At 37.4% G+C, this 17,114-nt stretch overlaps 2 protein-coding genes across 2 annotated transcripts; one reads left to right on the plus strand and one right to left on the minus strand.

Moving 5' to 3' along the window:
- Positions 1-281: 281 nt before the first annotated feature.
- Positions 282-3,292, minus strand: LOC117951562 (OCIA domain-containing protein 1). The gene is made up of 8 exons (XM_034883313.1): positions 3,066-3,292; positions 2,773-2,857; positions 2,590-2,643; positions 2,436-2,483; positions 1,788-1,917; positions 1,529-1,701; positions 653-802; positions 282-510 (listed from the first exon to the last, which is right to left on the minus strand). The coding sequence occupies exons 1-8, from the start codon at positions 3,117-3,119 to the stop codon at positions 473-475; spliced, it is 732 nt and encodes a 243-aa protein (XP_034739204.1). The 5' UTR covers positions 3,120-3,292; the 3' UTR covers positions 282-472.
- A 2,813-nt stretch (positions 3,293-6,105) lies between these two features.
- On the plus strand, positions 6,106-16,384 carry slc34a2a (solute carrier family 34 member 2a). The gene is made up of 13 exons (XM_034857291.1): positions 6,106-6,619; positions 7,602-7,665; positions 7,781-7,891; positions 10,018-10,146; positions 10,801-10,944; positions 11,141-11,252; positions 11,687-11,879; positions 13,001-13,096; positions 13,185-13,305; positions 13,785-13,952; positions 14,050-14,166; positions 14,486-14,610; positions 15,140-16,384. The coding sequence occupies exons 1-13, from the start codon at positions 6,596-6,598 to the stop codon at positions 15,695-15,697; spliced, it is 1,962 nt and encodes a 653-aa protein (XP_034713182.1). The 5' UTR covers positions 6,106-6,595; the 3' UTR covers positions 15,698-16,384.
- Positions 16,385-17,114: the final 730 nt, after the last annotated feature.

Here is a 17,114-nt window from a genome sequence, read left to right on the forward strand (position 1 = left end):
CTTAAGTTCTTTTCAGTTTTTCAATCAATCTGGCTGGAATACATGCCCCTAAAACCAATGCTTCTATTTTTGACTAGCAAAAAACAACTCTTCCACAAAAAAACAAAGGAATGCACTGAGATTTAGTTGTGCTTATGTCATGTCTTATCTCGTTATGAGTGAACACAAAAAGAGTCCAACCAGCCCTATCTTGCATGCATAACAGCAGTAAAACAGCGTCCATATTATTTTTCTTTTTGTTATTAAATGTAATATGAAAAATGAGCATACTATTTTACAAATAATGTCAAAGGACAGAGAGAGAGAGAGAGATGGTTATATTCCTCAGGTACTTTGGTTTAATTGACTTTTTTTCAAAGACGTGTATATTAGAAACAGTACAACTCAATGACACATGAATCACACTGGAACAAAATGGTCACAGTATCAGGGCTGCCAGCATACAGAGTAAACCTTAATTTCAAATAAGGACTCACTCCTCCCAGGCATCTCCATAGATGTTCTTCTTCACTGTAACATAATAGAGAGTCAGTTTTTCATAAAAAAAAAGGTTTCCATTCATTTAAAGGCAAAAGGATGTACTTGGGATATCAACCATTTGACTTTTCCTAACCCAGCAAGGGTTTTACATATCTCTGCAGTAGAAGCTTACCGTCTTTCTTGGGTCTGCCTGGCTCATTCTCAGGTGATGTTTTGAGCAGAGTCTCGGTCTTCTGAGTGAGTGTGACTTCGTAGTTCTCTCTGTTCTTGAGCCTCAGGTCCTCGTAGAGGATGGCCTTCCTCCTGGGCTCTTCATCTTCCACTGAAGGCGTAGGGAATAGAGCCAAGTAGGGTTATAACGACAGAAAAGTTACTTACTTACATTGGAGAATTTGTAGCAGATTCCATAATAGAACAGATTTGTTGAAATGGTAAAGTACTAGAATGAGCTTAGTTCTGGCACCCACAGTAAGCATTGGGTGCTGAAGGATTAATCATTTTCAAATCTAAATTGCGATTTGAAAGAATGCAATTAGCTAACAGTGAAGACTGTGATTAATCAAATGTGCAATATTTAGTTAAATTTGGTGTAACATTTGGTACATTTTTATTCTTCTTATTATTATCATTTTTACTCTTATTTCATAAGTTAAATGCTGGAATAATGTTACATATCTACATATATACGGATTCAATGTCCCATGCTTACTAAAAGAAAAACACTTATTGCTGGAAATTCATACCCATGTCTAATCCTTAAATAAGTATATAGAGCAGTTTCATCAGATGTGACATAAGACTGAGATTAGCTCATTTTAGCCAACCTATTTATAAAAAAGAAAAATCACATCTGAATAGTAATTTCAGCATATTAATGGGATTTTTTTTTTTTCTATTCGAATTATATTCAAAATTTGTAATTGGTTATTGTACAAAATTGTTGGTTTACGCTGAGTGCTGGGCCTGAGACACTGCTTGATGGTCATTTTTACATTGAAAGATTGCCATTATTACATTGCATAATGTATACAGTAGCTTTCTGTGGCACCTGGAACGCTGAAGTCCTCTGCTTTGCCCATTGGCACGGGTGACTCTGAATTGTAGCCAAATCCTTGTTCTCTGGTGTTGGTGGGCGTCTGGCCGGGGGCTTCTGCTGCCTGGAACATGGTGTCAAATGTCGGGGAGTCTGGGTCACTCAGCTCTGACTGGGGAGCCTTGGAACTGAGGTGGAAAACAGAAAAAATAGTCAAGGACTAGTTGGTGGATAAAAACATATAGTATCACAATCAAGTATGTGAGGTACTTACAATTTTTGAGGCAGTCCTGTCCGCTGTCTCAGGGCCTCTCCCAGAGGGGAGTTCTCCAACCTCTTGAACTTCTCCTGGCATGTTTTCATGTACGACATTTTCCCCGCCAGGTAGCCACAAAAGCCAGCAACTGGAGAGACAAACTCAAATATATCATTTTTTAACTATTGAATACCCCTGAAACAACTATGAGACAAAACCATGACTGTTTGCTCTTTCACATAATATTTAATTTCAACTAGTGGCAATTGATCCCTGAAAAAAGTATTGTTAGAGATGTGAATATGAAACTGTAGCTAAACAGATATTGGGATTGACTGTTCACACACCTAGAATGGCAAATTGGATTTAGAAGTTTGCATTACTTAAATGTAATGCAGCAAGGGAATGTCTAGTCTCACATCACATTAATGACAACATATACTCTCACCTGCCAGTTTAGTAGCTACATCTAATCAAATACAATACCTTAATAATAATTATAAAAAACTGTTTTACAGAGATTCAACGTCATGGTCTTGGCTGTAGTTTTTGTTGTTGTTAAACGTTATTGCATTATAGTAAGATATGTTTTTTAATGTTAATTCCACTTGTTAATATGAGGCAACTGAGTGTGTCATCTCCTATATTAAACATTTAGGAACTTACAGGCCACTTTGGGTAGAGATCCAAATCTTGGAGATGCTGACAGAATCCCTGCAAATAAACAAGGTCAATGTTAAGTTAAAGATGTATTTATGTGTATAAATGTATGTATTTCACAGTTTTATTGCTGACTTCTCTACATTATGCATAGTATTACCTTTGGCAACCAGGGCTTGAGTGATAGCCACACTGACCACAGAGAAGGGCACCGCTGTGAAGGAAGCACAGTTGGTGAATAACATAGACATTTGTTACCGGGTATGGCATAGACAGCTATGCTGTGGTTTTTACACAACATAAAACCAAGAATCTGACCTATATGTGAAAGACAGAAACTTACACCTGTACCAAAAACTCTCCTGATTGCACTCTCTAAATACCCTCTTCTCCTCTTCTGTGGGTATGTACTCCATGCCCACTGGAGCCTGCAGATTAACACACGCATAAACACCAGCGTTAACTTCAATGTAGTTAGTTAGCACTAGAACTGTTTGCAAGCCACACAGACAGTCCTACTATACAGAAAAAGACTAATGAGATTTAAACAGCAGACGAGACTAGAATCTGCAGTTCATCCAGAGTTCATGCTAGCCAGCTAATAAGTTAGCATCCTGTTTGATAATGGGTGTTTACCTGTGCTCCTCTCTGCTGTCGCTCCTCTGTAAAACCTGTAGTGGTGGACGTCATGTTACTGGCAATGTCAGTGCTAATTTAAACTTCAAAGCTTATAAAATAACCATCTGTAAGCCACTCGGGGGTCTGACTTGTTTACTGTCGGGCACAATGTCATTATAGCACGGACATGACCCGGAAGTAAAATTTTAAAAGTTGCTATTTGTACGTTAGCTGAAGTGACAATGGTGCTTTTATAACAATACGCTGGGAAATTCATTTAATAAAATAATCAAACATTACTGTTTCACTAGTGTACCAAATCCTAAAAGAGTGCATAAATTAGACAATCAAAATTTAAACTGGGTCTTTTATTTTGAAAGTTAATTTCCATTTACGTACGCCCTCTAGTGGTTGTTTAAATAATAGCATAATAATGTGACGACTGACTTTATGGTATATAAAATGACAATACAGAGTAGCAGTACTAGTAGGCCTACTAGTAGTAGTAACGTTTCAACACTATATTGAATTGAATTATATTCGTTTTATCATTATACAATATAATAATACTTTACTATTCAATTGTTTTCTTTTTTTATTGTAAAAATATGTGCTTTATTATTGTAGTATACTTTTCCAGTTTTATTATTTGATAGCATTGCTACTTTACATTGTGTGCGCATTATAAAAACTACACATATACTATATATAACACTACTTTGATATATTGTTAAGTATATTGCAATTATTATTCACTTTTAAGACACCTAAAGGGTTGCTTATGAGTATAGGTCTACTCTATTACACCACATCTTATTTTAAGGAAGAATATTTATTTATGATACGTCATTCATTCACAAAGACAATTGGTGTTACACACATTATGACTGCGGGAATTGCACAACAGACTTCTTTTGTAAAAATATTTACACAGTGTTATGATTTTGATATATTGCTTTGTTGTCTGTGCCTTCTTTTCTGTTAGTGTCTCTATTGTGTCTTGTCTCCTTGTGTTCTATTGTCCTCCCTGGTCTTGTGTTGTGTGTGTCATGCCTGTCTGGTATTTGTATATTCTGTTTCCTGTTTTATTTTGATAGTCTGTTCCTCTGTCTAGTCTTGTCTAGTTTTACTACTTGCCTTGTGTTTCCCGCTTTTGTGATTGTCACCAGCGATGATGTGATTCACCTGTTATCATCTGTTCCTCTTTTGCTCATTACTTCTTGTATTTGACCTGTGTTCCCTTTGTCTCTTGTCAGATCATTTTGTGTGTTCCAGTCAGTGTGAGTCTTACTAGTGCCTGTGTTCCTGTTTTTGGTTTTCTTTTTTCCTTGGACCTTTTTGGATTTTTAGATTCTGATAAAACTGCTGAGTGCTTCTCATTCATGCTGCTATCAATTAAGCCAACTCAAATGTTTCCCTTCATGAATAATTTAACTAAATATATTTTTTTATATTTTCATAGCCTGTTGCTGTGCTGCTGTAATGTGTGATTTACTTTATGTAAGCAGTGTCCACATAGTATTTGCTACAGTTCCTGTTCATTTTAGTCCAGAAATGCATGTGTAACGCAGCTGAATAACGCCAATGAGTTGCAAACAAGAATACATTAGTTATGTCACGTCATTGTACAGGGCCTAGATGATGATGTTGCACTCGCGCACTTTTTTGGCAAAGAAGACTTTAATTGCTTCTTATAAGTATGTGGCTGCATAACGCAAATACAAAATCTTTGATGCTAGTACTGAAAAGAATACACGTTTTTATCCAGAGCAGGTCTAGTGAGGAAGAGATAGAGGGGAGAAGAGTGACTGGATAATAATCAATAGGCTAACGTTTATTGATAAAACTAAAATAAGAGATGTAGTCTTTTCCTTTGTTGTCCCAGTTATTCATTTAGTTTCACTGGCAACATAGTCTTGCTTTGCCGGACCATCCACACACTGCGGAGCAAAGGAAGGTGTGGCTAGTCCACACAGCGTTCTGGGATGGGAGAAAAATGTACTCTAGTTTATTGGCATTTCTTTAAACCAATCACATGGGTGGCACTAAATAGTTGTGTGGTAGAAAACTGAGATTGGAAGGATAGTTCTAATTAACCTTTTCAATTTACCGTGCATAGATCTGAGGAGCAGTTAACAGTTTAAGAGGAGTTTAAAATTCCTACACAAATAAAGCGGAAGGAAACTAAAAATACATGCATCTGGGGGAGTTTCCTGCGGCACCGGAGTGATCCCAGCAGTAGAACATCAAGGATCTGGGCTACTGGCAACATATCATGCTAGGAAGCCCTAGAGCAAAACTCATTTTACTCTACAATGATTGGTGTTCATTATTGTGCACTGAACAGTGTTGATTCAACTTTATGGTAATTAGGGAGACTGTTGTTTGTGGTTTCAGTTGAATTATATCGAGTTATATTATATACTGACATATGTTTATATATGTCATTACATATTTTTCCACCAAATAACAAACACTCTGTAACTAACTGATGTATTAAACTGCATTAGTTTAAATGTACCTAATAGTAGTGATGGCCAAATGAAGCTTTGTGAACCAGTGTGTTTTTTTCCTGAGCCCTGAGAGAGCGCAATCTAGTGGGCTCACAAAGCTTCATTTGGCCATCTCTACCTAATAGTCTGGGATCTAAGTGTATTTTTTTTGTTGAAATTTAAGTATTCATTCAAACAAGCCCCGGATAAATAAAGTTTAACAAAGGACATCTGTGTATTCGTCTGTGCAGTGGTGGTGACAGTTAGTAAATGTGTGCACCCCTAAGAAAAAGACGGATAGAAATTGTCAAAGAGGACGTCACCTCACCTAATATTATCAGGTCCCAACTTTCATGGAAATTCAACACCTCAGGATCAGGTCATTGGTATGTCAAAGTATTGAACAATGGGTAGCTGTATTAAGAGAATCAATAGATTCTTATTCTGTGCCAAAAATAGAACATAGCCACATAGACAAACTCACCCCCAACCACCCCCTCCCCCTCCCCATGTGGTCTATCTGTTAGTGGGATAAACCTTTGCCACGAGAGCCATTCTCTCTCACCACTCCTCTCAAATGGATCCACCGGCAAGAGCTATCATCAATTTGAGGCATGTGAAGTACTTTTGTTGAGGCAATACAGGAATTTTGATCTCGGATGAATGGACACATTTGCAAAATGATCAAACAAACCAAAGAACCTTATATGAATCTCAGGCAGTGAGATATTTAGGAAAAGTATACAGGTTAACAACAGCAGGTGAAGGTAGACACCACCATCTCAAGATCGTTATCAGGAACAAAGTGAGTTGGATTGCAACACAATTTACAAAGATAACAACAGTGTCAGGTAAGACTAATCAAGGTTTGAAAGGTGTGTTCATCTTATCTATGAGACGGAAGTGTCCCTGGTGATGTGAAAGCTGCACATCACACTCCCCTCTGCCCTCCACGGACCCCCCCGCCCCCACCTCCCCCAACCTTTCACTCCACCTGCGTGGATGAAGCACTTCTAAACCTGAAGCCCAGGTGAGCTCAGCGCAGACACAAGAAACATGGACACACTACACCTGCCACAGGTAAGGGCAAGAATGGTTTCTATTGATCTGAATGCTATATTACTGCAGAAAACCTTGGAATATTAATGAAGTATTTATTTAGTTACCAATTTCATTGTTTTTACGTCACTCTACTAATATGTAAGATTTGTTACATTGTTTACTAAATAGGCCAGCCCTCCAATTTTACTTTCTAGTAGTAAAACAGACATTTTGAGCAAGACACTTATTCAGCGAGAATTCTGGAAATGTCACCATCAATATATACACAAAGACTGCTAGAGACATTGTATTAATATTATTATGGAATTGTTTTATTGGATGACATAACACATTAAGATTTAGCTTGGAAACTTTGGACAACTGAAACAAAACAACAAAACAACAACGTTCAACAAAAATTGTGTATTATTAATATTATAGACATAAGTAAGTGTAGAAAACTAGACTTTAGTAAATTACACAGAAAAGAGAATAATACGTTATAATGTTATTACACATATTTAAAGGATAATTGTGTAAATATTAAATGAATACATTCAAATAACAAACTGATAAGACATATCTAAGTCAAAGTGTAACACTTTTTTATTATTGATTTAGCTGGTAGCTTTCTTTCTGTGTCATACTGTGAATGGAATTTGACTGCAGCTCGCCCATGTAATGATAAGATCCATACCCTGTGTGCGTGCGTGCGTGCGCATGCGTACATACCTGCGTGGGTGCAGAACTGAAGTGGTGATTTTGGTGGCACATATTTAGACAGACTGGGCCAACAGTTAAAGGATCCAATACAATTGATTTCTGTCAAAGTTCTGACATAATATGGTGCCAACCACCATCATGATGTATGTGATACATGTTCAGGTTGGCATATTTGATTTAACTCTTATCTCTTGGTTTTCTTGGTGACAAATACAATTTAAGAAGCATTTCCAGAATAAATATATAGCATTTTGGAATTAAATCCTTACATACTGTTTTCCTTTTTCTTTGTTTTTAGCCAATGGCTGCTCAAAAAAATGGCATGGAAGACCACAATGATAGTCATGAAAAAAAAAGCAAAGGTATTTTTTGTAGCCTATGAAGAGCAACAGAAGGCTATTGATGTACAGTTACATGTAATGTGTAAAGTTGTACAAAAAGGACTGTTAATGTATCAAGGCTTTTTGTCTGTCTTAGAGGGAAAAGCGAGCCCTGCACACTCAACTGTGACTCTGATTGAGGAGGCGCAGGAGGATGCAGACCCATGGGACATGCCAGAGCTGAAGGACACAGGGGTCCCATGGTCAGGTGAATACTTGTGATGCAACATTATTACTAGGACAACAGTGTTGTAACATCCTTGTAATTTTAAAGGAATACATGTGTCCTGATTAGATGTACATGGTCAGTGAGTAATACATTTGCATGCCTACTGATGGATAACATATACTGTAGAAGTGTCCCATATAACATTGTCACATAACATTACCACCCAGTAGCTTTCAAGTCCACTGTTTTTGTGCAGTCAAATAAACAAGTGCATAGCTGTACATATTAATACATTCATCCCTCTCTCTTATATATAGTTTAACAAGTCTGGAGTAAATCCTTCTTACCCTGCCTATATCACAGTCACCCCCATTGGAAATTTTGATTTTTTAACATCTAAAACCTTCATGTCATAGTAGATTTAATTGATTTTGCTGAACTATATACCTATGCAAACGTTTATTTTTATATTTGTAATTAAAGCTGCAGTGGGTAGAATGCAAACAAGCGCCAGAATGAGACGTCTTCCTGCAGCTTTCCCACTCTCGTTTCTGTCACACAGACAGCTGATAGGAACGCTCCATTGCTCTCTGAAATTACCTGTGATTGGTAAAAGTCTTCAATTACGGGCTAAATTATATACAGCCTGAAAACAGAGCCAATAAGAGTTGCAGAAGTCTAGTTTTCATGCTAGACTAAAAACGTGCTCTGGTTTAATGGCACATCTTTAAACCAATTACAATCGTCTTGGCACCGCACGGAGCCCTGGTGCCGCAACAAAATAGCCTTGGGAAGGAACTTGTTCTGGTGGAACATGTGTACATTCAACGGTTGTTTTAGCTGTGCAACAGAAAACTCAGATTTAACAGATGGTCTAGCTCACTTTCTCAATTTACCCTGCAGAGATCTGAGGAGCAGTTAACCATATTCCTCGGAAATTGATCAGAGTTTAAAATGCCAACACAAAGAAAGTTAAAGGTAACGGACACCCAACCGTAAGGAGAAATGGAACGTCATGGATATAGAATAAACGGTTATTATTGGGTCTTTGCCCAAAGCCACCAAAGATAAATTGCCTACCACAGCTTTAATTCAGATAACTTTGTAGATTTAAGTTATCCTCTTGATATTAAAAAGTTTTTTTTCTGTTGATAAGTGTCAAAAAGCCATATTTAATCTAATCTAATTTGATGTTGTTTAACAATAAAATATCTAAACTTTCAAAGGCAGTTAATACTTCTCAAAAAAGCACTCCAGTTGGCTTAGCTCCCAAGACATCATTGTTTCATTAAACCGACAACAAATTAGTGTAATTGATCTGGTTATTTATAAAGCATTGAGGTTGTAATTAGCAATGGATGAGACAGACAGCTGAGTCTGTGCCAACATACTGTAGGCACAGAATGTTTCCTTTGACTCTCAAATCTGCAGGCTGTGAAATAGCAGATATTTTGATGTGTCACACAAGAAAAACTACAGATGCTACTAATAAAAGGGCTGCGCTCCATTTAGCTTTACCAGTTCCAGGGTCTGACTACTTTTCAGGCTGGATTAATGTGCGGGATTAACAGAGACATTGTTAGAGGTCTCATGGCATGAAAATTTCACTTGATGACGTTGTTTGACATTAATATGAGTTCCCCCAGCCTGCTTAAGGTGCCCCTATGGCTAGAAATGGCGATAGGTGTAAACCAAGCCCTGGGTATCCTGCTCTGCGTTTAAGAAAATAAAAGCTCAGATGGGCCGATCTGGAATCTTGTTCCTTATGAGGTTATAAGAAGCAAGGTTAGGGCCACACCACCCCCTCCACTTTGCTCCCCCCCCCCCTTCAATAGCTACAGACTCAGGAATGGCATGTCCTAAGGAAAGCTCATAGTGGGACTGGTCTGTAATTCTGCACCAACGCTGAATTTCTGGAAAGAAACACCAATGCAGTGTTAGGGGACCACTAAGGCCTGTATTACAGCATCCAAAAAACAACATGTCATGGGACCTTTAATGGTATTAATCACACCTGTGTTTTTCCTGTTTTGATAAATGAAAATGTCTGCTGTGAAAAAGGCCCCTTAACATTGGATAAATCTTTAAAGAAAACAATATTAACAATATTAATACCCTTTTTTCATTGTGTGTTTAATCCCATTCATGTCTTGTCTCTATTTCAGCTCTGGATACCAAAGGGAAAGTGTTGAGAGTGTTGGTGTCGGTGGGGAAGTTCATCCTTCTGCTGGGTTTTCTCTACATGTTCATCTGTTCTCTCGACATCCTCAGCTCCGCTTTCCAGCTTGTTGGAGGTATACACAATAACACTTGACTGAGCCACATTCAGGTGTAATGATGACCCACAAACTCACAAGCATGCTGTATTGGCCTTTTTTACAGCAGACATTTGTATTGTCATAAGAGGAAAAGTAGTTTTTAAATAACATTAACGATGGCTTTGTTGGTTTTACAGTGAGCCGTCATTGATTGTATTATTCATGAATGTGCTTTTATCTAATGTCAATGTCTATAACAATATTTATTTTCAATCATTAAAAAAAAAGTATTGAAACAAATAAGCAAAAGTGCAAAACAATGGTCCAGATGACAATATACAGAAAGTGCACTACACATACTGAAGAAGGCACAGTGCACCTTTTCCACAAACCTTCCTTGCAATCAAATGTTTCAGACCAAAACAAAGAAAAAAGACATGGGAAGGAGGGAGACACAATCAAAACACAACAGCAAGAATGATGTCTGACACAGACAAAACACACAAGAGGCATTGACAGGGAGACTGGCATAAATGTCCACAACAGTATTAATATGCACCCGCTTTATCTTACACTACACGTGAAAAAGCACAACAGTTCCATGATTTATATTCTGTCTCTCCACCGCATACTTGATTAAAGGGGGAAAAACATGTTTTTGAATATGCACATTCTGCTTACCTTGAACAGGTAAAGCAGCAGGTGACATCTTACAGGACAACACAGTTCTGTCCAACCCTCTGGCTGGTCTGGTCATTGGTGTTCTTGTCACTCTGCTGGTCCAGAGCTCATCCACCTCCTCCTCCATAGTTGTCAGCATGGTATCCTCTGGATGTGAGTACAGGCTCACACACACACACACACACACACACACACACACACACACACACACACACACACACACACACACACACACACACACACACACACACACACAGATACAGCTCCATGCACCGAATGCATGAACAATAGTAATGTTGGAGATGTGGAGGACAACTGATGATGAAGATGACCTGTTTTGCTATTGCAGTGCTGACGGTCCAGTTGGCTGTTCCTATTATCATGGGCACCAACATCGGCACCTCTGTCACCAACACACTAGTTGCCATGACGCAGGCTGGTGACCGCAACACCTTTCGCAGGTAATAATTTTGTGTTTGATGGATTGTTTCCATTGACTTCCTTTCTCTTTAAGTTACACAAACATTTTTTTAACAGTCTGTGGAAAACATGTTCAGTACAACATACCCAAAACGCCAGCTTTTGATGAACTAAGAAAACACACATTTACAACCAATTACATCTTCAATCTAATATACGAAATAAAATCCTTTCCTTTATCAAAAAAAATTACAAATTTTCCATATTTAACATTCATTCATAATTTATGAACCTCACGTTTCTCTGAAAAATAACAAAATCACCAAATGTGTAAATTGATATTACTATATAAACAGTTAACCTGCTTATTGACTAGATTACTTTTTCCAGGAATCTGACAATATGAAGCTCCCATTAACAAGATCAAAGGTCATTTTACTTCGCATTTATCTACCTCCTCTCATAATGTACCCAGGGCTTTTGCAGGGGCCACTGTGCACGACTTCTTCAACTGGCTCTCTGTGCTGGTGCTGCTGCCTCTGGAGGTCGCCACTGGTTATTTGTTCAAGGTCACCAAGCTCATCATTGATTCTTTCCAAATTGAGAGTGGAGAGGCCCCGGACTTGCTAAATGTGATCACTGATGTTCTTACTGAGTCAATCATACAGGTAAAATTTAATTTAGCTATTGTGTGGAGTTTTTTAGCTCTAGCAACTCTACAGAGCATTGTTCTATTTTAATTATACACTGATTATATATTTCACAATACTCTGTGACAGTTGGTGGTGATAACGTCTCAAGAAACATAGCAATGGGTCATCAAAGGCAGGGAGGAACTAACTAGCATTTAGATGGGAAATTAAAAATATGATAAAAAGCTTTGAAGTTGTTTTAAGTGGAAGGAAATTCCTTTTTTTGTAAAATTGTAATTTTGTTTGCTCATAAGAAAACTCCATGGGACACCTCTTACATAATTTGATGAAACTTTCACACCATAATATTTAGAAATGTAGCTGACACACTACAATCCAAAGTAAATTTCAATTTCTGGTCATTTTGATGTAAGGAGCCTCAGTTGGCGAAAGCTTGTTAAAACATGCAAGATCCAAATAAAATTGTATACATATATATATAGTTTTACAAAAGATCAGAATAACATTCTAAAGTAACATAATGTAGAAGAACTGCTTAATGCATCACTGTTTTAAATGCACATTTGACTCATCTGTGAAGAAAGTATTGTGATACCCATTTATCCATTCATTGGTGGAAGAAACATTTGCACTGAATAAAAGAAATATGAAAGCTGGGGTTTTAAGTAACTCATTTCCAGCAAGTACAACTATATTGGCTGTCAGTCCTGGGTTCAGTCTGTTGAACCTTTCACTAAAAATGAGAGTCAATCGGTCCATCACCAGCATGTGTATGAAATGACCACCTCTGGGTAGATAGGCGTCTCTTTTAGCAGCACTAACTGTGTGGTTAACTGATTGTAAACTATTACGCTCTTTAGTTTGTCCCTTAGCACAAGACAGATGGTGAACATGCTGCAACGGTAGTTGGGCTGACACAGTAGCTACTCTGCAATTGTTAGTGTTATATATATGGGCCACTGCTAAACTTCCACAGTTACTTTGGATCAAACAATACATTGGTAGAAATGTGAACCATGTAGCAGTATTAAAAAAAAATCTGTGTTTGGAATTGTGTTTTACTCTTACTAAAGAACTCACCATGTGTATCAGAGAGATAAGCTGTTTTTTTGTGGTTCTCTTTCCCTCCAACTTAGTTGGATAAGTCTGTCATAAATGGGATTGCCACAGGAGATCCAGAAGCCAGGAATAAGAGTCTCATCAAGACATGGTGCAAAACCTTTACCAACACAGTAAGAACAAAACATGTCAGCTACGTACCAAACATTTGAAAACATCCAGGTAATTAAAATCTTTATTGTCAAACTGCTACTGTTTCAGACCTTAATGAACGTCACAGTTCCTGGTCCAGAGAACTGCACGTCTCCATCACTCTGCTGGGTCGATGGCAACTACACCTTCACACTGAAGAACATTTCTGAAACGTACAATGTCCAGAAATGTAAGCACAGTTTTCACAATATTTATTCTTTTGTGAATGCAAGAACTGTAATCTGTAAATGTATAATATTCTCACCATAATATACATCGCCTCATTTCACATGACATGGCTAAAGTGTTTTACCTAAGCAGTTTTGGTAACATCCCCCTTGAACATTTTAGTTTGTTTTAGTTAAATATTTCAGATTTTACATGTTGCATATGTATTGACCCCATTTCCGACAGCAGAAGCAAAACAAAATAGTGAGTTCAGCAAAACTTCAACCATAACAACTTTATTAAGTGATATTAAATTTGAATGTGTGTTCTTTTAAGGTTGCTGGGGAGTTCTTCTGCACCAATGTGGCCAGAAACTGTAGAAGTGATACGTATCCATGATGGGTCATTTCTGCAGAACTTTTATGTGTGTGTGTGTGTGTGTGTGTGTGTGTGTGTGTGTGTGTGTGTGTGTGTGTGTGTGTGTGTGTGTGTGGCCAACAGGTAAGCATCTCTTTGTTAGTGTGAATCTGCCTGACCTTGCAGTGGGTCTGATCCTGCTGGCTCTTTCTCTGCTGGTGCTCTGCTCCTGCCTGATCCTGATTGTCAAGCTGCTCAACTCCATGCTGAAGGGACAAGTGGCTGCAGTCATCAAGAAGATCCTTAACACCGGTGAGCAGCACTGCTCCCTGTATACTCATATGCCATTATTTGAATGTGTTTGCGTTGGTTAGTGCACAATTGTTTTATGTCTTGTTTGTGTGTGCAGATTTCCCTTTTCCATTTTGCTGGGTCACCGGTTACATTGCCATTTTAGTGGGAGCTGGAATGACTTTCATTGTGCAGAGCAGTTCGGTTTTCACTTCTGCTATTACTCCACTTGTTGGTAAGGTCGATCTTTCATCCATCCTTCTATCCATCCATTTCATTCATTCAAAAAAATCCATATACCATTTTGTACCCAAAACGTGCTTTTCTTAAAGTTTCTTTGTCTTATTCTTCTCTCGCTTGACTTGTTAGGTAGTAAAACAATGTAAAAACACTGTTTCTTTAACAATGATAGGTTGAATACATTGGAGAGGGATCTAGGGAGCACAAACACTATACGTTCTTTTTTTTTTAAAGCTGATAAATGCAACTGATTTCCTGCTAAAACAAGAAGGAAGTGATGGTAGTGATGGTAAACGTCTTATTTTTTTGAATAGGTATTGGTGTCATCAGCATAGAAAGAGCATACCCATTGTCTCTGGGTTCAAATATTGGCACAACCACCACAGCTATCCTGGCGGCTATGGCAAGTCCTGGAGATACACTTGCGAATGCTCTACAGGTCAGTAATTCAAAGAACTTGCACACACATATACCACATTGAGTTTTTAAGGTTTCATTTGAATTTCATTGTTGGGATATGATAACTATCAGGGGGAGGAAGCCTGTTATTTTCCTAATTTATAATTTTACAAATATTCTAAACATATTTGCCCTTAGGAGATGTAATGAAAAGTGTTGGGCTATTGGAAGATGTACTGTACCTTTTTGTACATGTTTAACTGGTCTGCTGTACACTAAAAATTAATTAAACGAATAAATAGTTGGATGCATAGCAATTAAATACTGTTTCCAATTTACCTATAATTATCTAATACCAAATATAGCACAGCATAGGACTACATATTACATAGTTCTTTGCACAAAACTTTAAATGAAATTATTAGTAAATTACAGACTTTTAAAATAAGTGTTACCAAAATGTTTTATTAAATAACATTTTTTGTAAAATATATATTTTTGATAGTTTAAAAAAAGAAAAAAAAGAATGACTGAAGCATATCAATAAAGTTTGTTGATGTTGTTTCCAGATTGCCCTTGTGCACTTCCTGTTCAACATTTCTGGCATTATTCTGTGGTATCCAATCCCCTTCACCCGCATCCCTATACGGCTGGCAAAAAGCCTGGGGAACATCACCGCCTCCTACCGCTGGTTTGCTGCCATCTACATCATCTTTTTCTTTTTCATTCTACCGCTCGCCATCTTCAGCTTGTCATTGGCTGGCTGGCAGGTACTGGTCGGCGTGGGTGCACCTCTCATTGTCATATTGATCATCATCATAGTGATCAACATACTGCAGAAACGAAAACCCGGGTGTCTGCCTGCAGTACTGCGATCCTGGGACTTCCTCCCTCTGTGGGCCCACTCCATGGCTCCATGGGACAAAGTGGTTGGTGTGATCACTGCCAAATGCTGTTGCTGCTGCAAATGCTGCCAAATTTCTGCCGATGATGAAGAACCCGGAGATAAAGAATCAGTGGGAAATACCAACAAAGAGGTGTATGATAACCCTGCAATGAGTGCAGAGAAGGAGGTGAAAAATGAGATGAATTTAGAGCTAAAGATTCTGAAGATGACCCGGCTTTGAGAATTTGTATACATATATGTATGTGTGTGACTTATTGGGTATGATGCAAAGACATGCATTGGTCATGCACAAGGACAAAACACATTTAGACAAAACTCTTAAATATTCGTAATATTTATGCTATCACTTTAGTGTAAGATGGGAAATGGTCATATAGAGAGTTAAAACTCTGCGTATCAACAAAATGCCACTTGCAGGAAAGGGATGGTCTTTCATCTCCATGGTGTTAACTGAGGTGGCCTTTAAAGGATAAGGCTTGCAATATTCTTTTTTGTTTTGTTTGTTATATTTAACAAATCCCACAATTCAGTAGTTCATCATCTCTCAGTACTTTACGACTTGCCTCAATACTTTATAACTTTCCATACCCTGTCTGTAGCATTCAGCTTCAAGTTATGTTAAAAATAAAAATCTAGTTTAATTTTTAAAAGGCAAAAAATCATTACTCGAACAATTCTAGTGATTATTTCCGGAGCAGGAGGGTGTTATGTAATACATAATAAGGGAATTTGTGGACAAAATTTAAATATAGACTATCACCAAACTAATATAGTATTTGAGTTTCCAACTTTAGCTCTTCAGAATTAATCAAAATTTAACAATTTTCAAATATAGTTATTGGGTTTTTATCTAGTAATGAGATTACCAAAGTAATGAATGCAAATAAGGTGAATGTTGTTGACCAAAGTTAATTAGATTAGATTATATTTTATTCATCCCACAACGGGGAAATTTCGTTGTTACAGCAGCAGCATTTTCTTCAATAACAGCAAAAAACTAAAACACACAAACAAGTAAACACACAAAAAATACAGGCAAATAATAACAACTGGTGTTCAAATCAAACAGTTATAGCAAGAGCACAGCAATGCAAAGTTTAAACGCAATTGTTTAAATGTGAACACTCCTGAGGAGTCTATGGCCTTTGTCAGTCAGGATCATATCGACACAAAAGCACAAACTTGTTAAAAAAAATTAGGTTAAATCTTTTTTATTTACAAAAGAAAAAAATCTTGTTTTTACTGTGTATAAAAGACAGGTTGAGATCCTTATCACATCGTTTTAAGGTGTAAAAATGATTTTGTAATTGATGGATAATTGTATTCAAGGAATATGTAATTTAAAAAGTAGATGTGCATCTAACTTTTAATGCTTGTTCAGTTGTACACTTTGTCTACATAATACCTATTTAAAAATAAAAGATCAAAAACTCATACCTAAATGAAAGTTTTTTTTCTACTGACCTGGCAGAAACCACTTGACTCATCGTTTTTAATGTTCCCAGATCAATTTAGGGACATCTGGCCGTCTATGATGGTTATGATAAGAGATGAATTGCTCTACTATCAGTGTTATCTGAAGACTTCTCTGAGTAAGGCATTATGGGAATGAACAATTATGGTAAAGAGTGGTTGAG

The sequence above is a fragment of the Etheostoma cragini genome, chromosome 2, assembly GCF_013103735.1.
Source record: "Etheostoma cragini isolate CJK2018 chromosome 2, CSU_Ecrag_1.0, whole genome shotgun sequence".
Lineage (NCBI taxonomy): Eukaryota > Metazoa > Chordata > Actinopteri > Perciformes > Percidae > Etheostoma > Etheostoma cragini.

What these genes read in the sequence shown, in the direction of transcription:
- slc34a2a (XM_034857291.1), top strand. Translation starts at nt 6,596, where the DNA reads ATGGACACACTACACCTGCCACAG. An exon ending in CGCTTTCCAGCTTGTTGGAG is followed by an intron (nt 10,147 to 10,800) that starts GTATACACAATA and finishes TACCTTGAACAG; the next exon opens with GTAAAGCAGCAGGTGACATC. An exon ending in CAGCATGGTATCCTCTGGAT is followed by an intron (nt 10,945 to 11,140) that starts GTGAGTACAGGC and finishes TTGCTATTGCAG; the next exon opens with TGCTGACGGTCCAGTTGGCT.
- LOC117951562 (XM_034883313.1), bottom strand. Translation starts at nt 3,119, where the DNA reads ATGACGTCCACCACTACAGGTTTTACAGAGGAGCGACAGCAGAGAGGA. An exon ending in ACAGGACTGCCTCAAAAATT is followed by an intron (nt 1,702 to 1,787) that starts GTAAGTACCTCA and finishes TTTCCACCTCAG; the next exon opens with TTCCAAGGCTCCCCAGTCAG. An exon ending in AGGCAGACCCAAGAAAGACG is followed by an intron (nt 511 to 652) that starts GTAAGCTTCTAC and finishes ATTATGTTACAG; the next exon opens with TGAAGAAGAACATCTATGGA.